This window comes from Humulus lupulus, chromosome 8 (assembly GCF_963169125.1).
Source record: "Humulus lupulus chromosome 8, drHumLupu1.1, whole genome shotgun sequence".
NCBI lineage: Eukaryota > Viridiplantae > Streptophyta > Magnoliopsida > Rosales > Cannabaceae > Humulus > Humulus lupulus.
In genome coordinates this window covers 148859723-148861522 of record NC_084800.1, presented here as the reverse complement: position 1 = coordinate 148861522, position 1800 = coordinate 148859723, and the positions used below count along the sequence as shown (strand labels likewise).

At 32.8% G+C, this 1800-nt stretch overlaps 1 protein-coding gene across 1 annotated transcript; it reads left to right on the top strand.

Moving 5' to 3' along the window:
* Positions 1-265: 265 nt before the first annotated feature.
* LOC133796148 (cystathionine beta-lyase, chloroplastic-like) lies at positions 266-1270 on the top strand. The gene is made up of 4 exons (XM_062233630.1): positions 266-407; positions 797-893; positions 990-1101; positions 1153-1270. The coding sequence occupies exons 1-4, from the start codon at positions 279-281 to the stop codon at positions 1268-1270; spliced, it is 456 nt and encodes a 151-aa protein (XP_062089614.1). The 5' UTR covers positions 266-278.
* Positions 1271-1800: the final 530 nt, after the last annotated feature.

Here is a 1800-nt window from a genome sequence, read left to right as displayed (position 1 = left end):
ATGGCTTTAAACTCTCTTCTCAATGGTTATTTACTAGTCCTGCTGCACACTAGTTGTAATGAGAACTTTTATGTTAACAAAAGAATCCACCTTTGTTACTGGCTGCACATGATTGACAAATGAATAATGCCTTTTGAGATTAACCTTTTCTTAACTATTCAGTTTTAAGTTGCTTGCCTAGGAAATCTTTATGAAAACTAATGTAGAACCAAAGTAAAATAAGTGCAGCTCACTTTTCAAATATATTATGAAGTGTCAGAGTAAAATCTGAAAGTATCATGCTTATAATGTGTAGACGAGTTGATACAACTAGTTTAGATGAAATAGCATCTGCAATTGGTCCCTGGACAAAGCTTGTCTGGCTGGAGAGTCCCACAAATCCTCGACAAATGGTTTCTAATATTCGTGTAAGATATCTGGCTATTATATTTTCTCATTCCCTTTTATTCTCTCTTTTTTAATGTTACTTCTGGTAAATGCTTAAAAGAAATAGAGAAGATAAACTTAAATTAATGCCCAAATATGAAACTTGTACTCTTTGAATTATATGTTGTGTGTGGGTTTATCCTTTCTCAAAAGGCTGATGAATTACTTGGATATCTATTGTAACCCAGGTAGAGAACAATCTTTCCTGGCTGTCTGATATTTTCTTAGACATTAAACTTGTTTTTGATAGAATCAATAAAAGAATTAAGTAGTTATTCAATTATTTGTTGCCAGAAATGTCATAATTGAAAGATTTGGTAATGTTTTTAAAGTGCAATTATTTTTCTTTATTTATTTTGTGCATCTTCAGGAAATAGTTAAAATGGCTCATGCTCATGATGCTCTTGTCTTGGTGGATAACAGTATAATGTCTCCTGTAGTGTCACAACCTCTGGAACTAGGAGCTGGTAGCAATATAAAACATGAACTTTACATTCTACAGATTACTCTTTTTTATTTCCTCTATAAACTGTTGGATTTTGATTCATTCATCTTTCATTCAGACATTGTTATGCACTCAGCTACCAAGTTCATTGCTGGGCACAGTGATGTGATGGCAGGTGTACTGGTTGTAAGAGGGGACAGGTTATGCATGGACTTTCTTTACAGTGAACTGTAATGTTATAATTTATAACTTCAGGCCCTTATTATAATTTTTTTTTTCAGATTAGCAAAAGAGCTATACTTTCTACAAAATGCAGAAGGGTTTGGGTTGGCTCCATTTGATTGTTGGCTCTGCTTACGAGGAATTAAGACAATGGCTTCACGAATTGAGAAGCAGTAGGTGAAACTTCATGCTTTTATCACTTTATAATTTTCTTATAATCCTTTTTTACAACTGTAAAGCTCTGACTTGTTAAGGTCGTAATTATTTTATATTTATTTCTTGTAGTTATGAATTATAGCCTGGTCATTTATCATATACATTGTCTTGACTTCACATAACTAATTCAAAACAATATTGTAACTTTATTATATGTACTTGAACTTGTGCTGTGCATCTTGGGTAAGTTTGAATTATGTTAGTAATTGATGCTTTACCTTCTAACTTAGTATTTCAAGGCCGAACTTTTAAGTTTGCAAAATCACTTGAGATGAATGAAGTTTTGGCTTTGAGTTTGACATATATGCTAATTGCTTCAAAATTTTGCTCACCTTCAGCACTTACAATGCAGTTTTCATCTGTTAATAGGGAGTGTGAAGTCTCTCATAAGCCTGCCCTGCTTCATGTCTCATGCTAGCATACCAGCTGAAAAAGGTTGAATAAAACAAAAAAACATTTATACTCTACTGTCACAAAAATGTACAAGACTA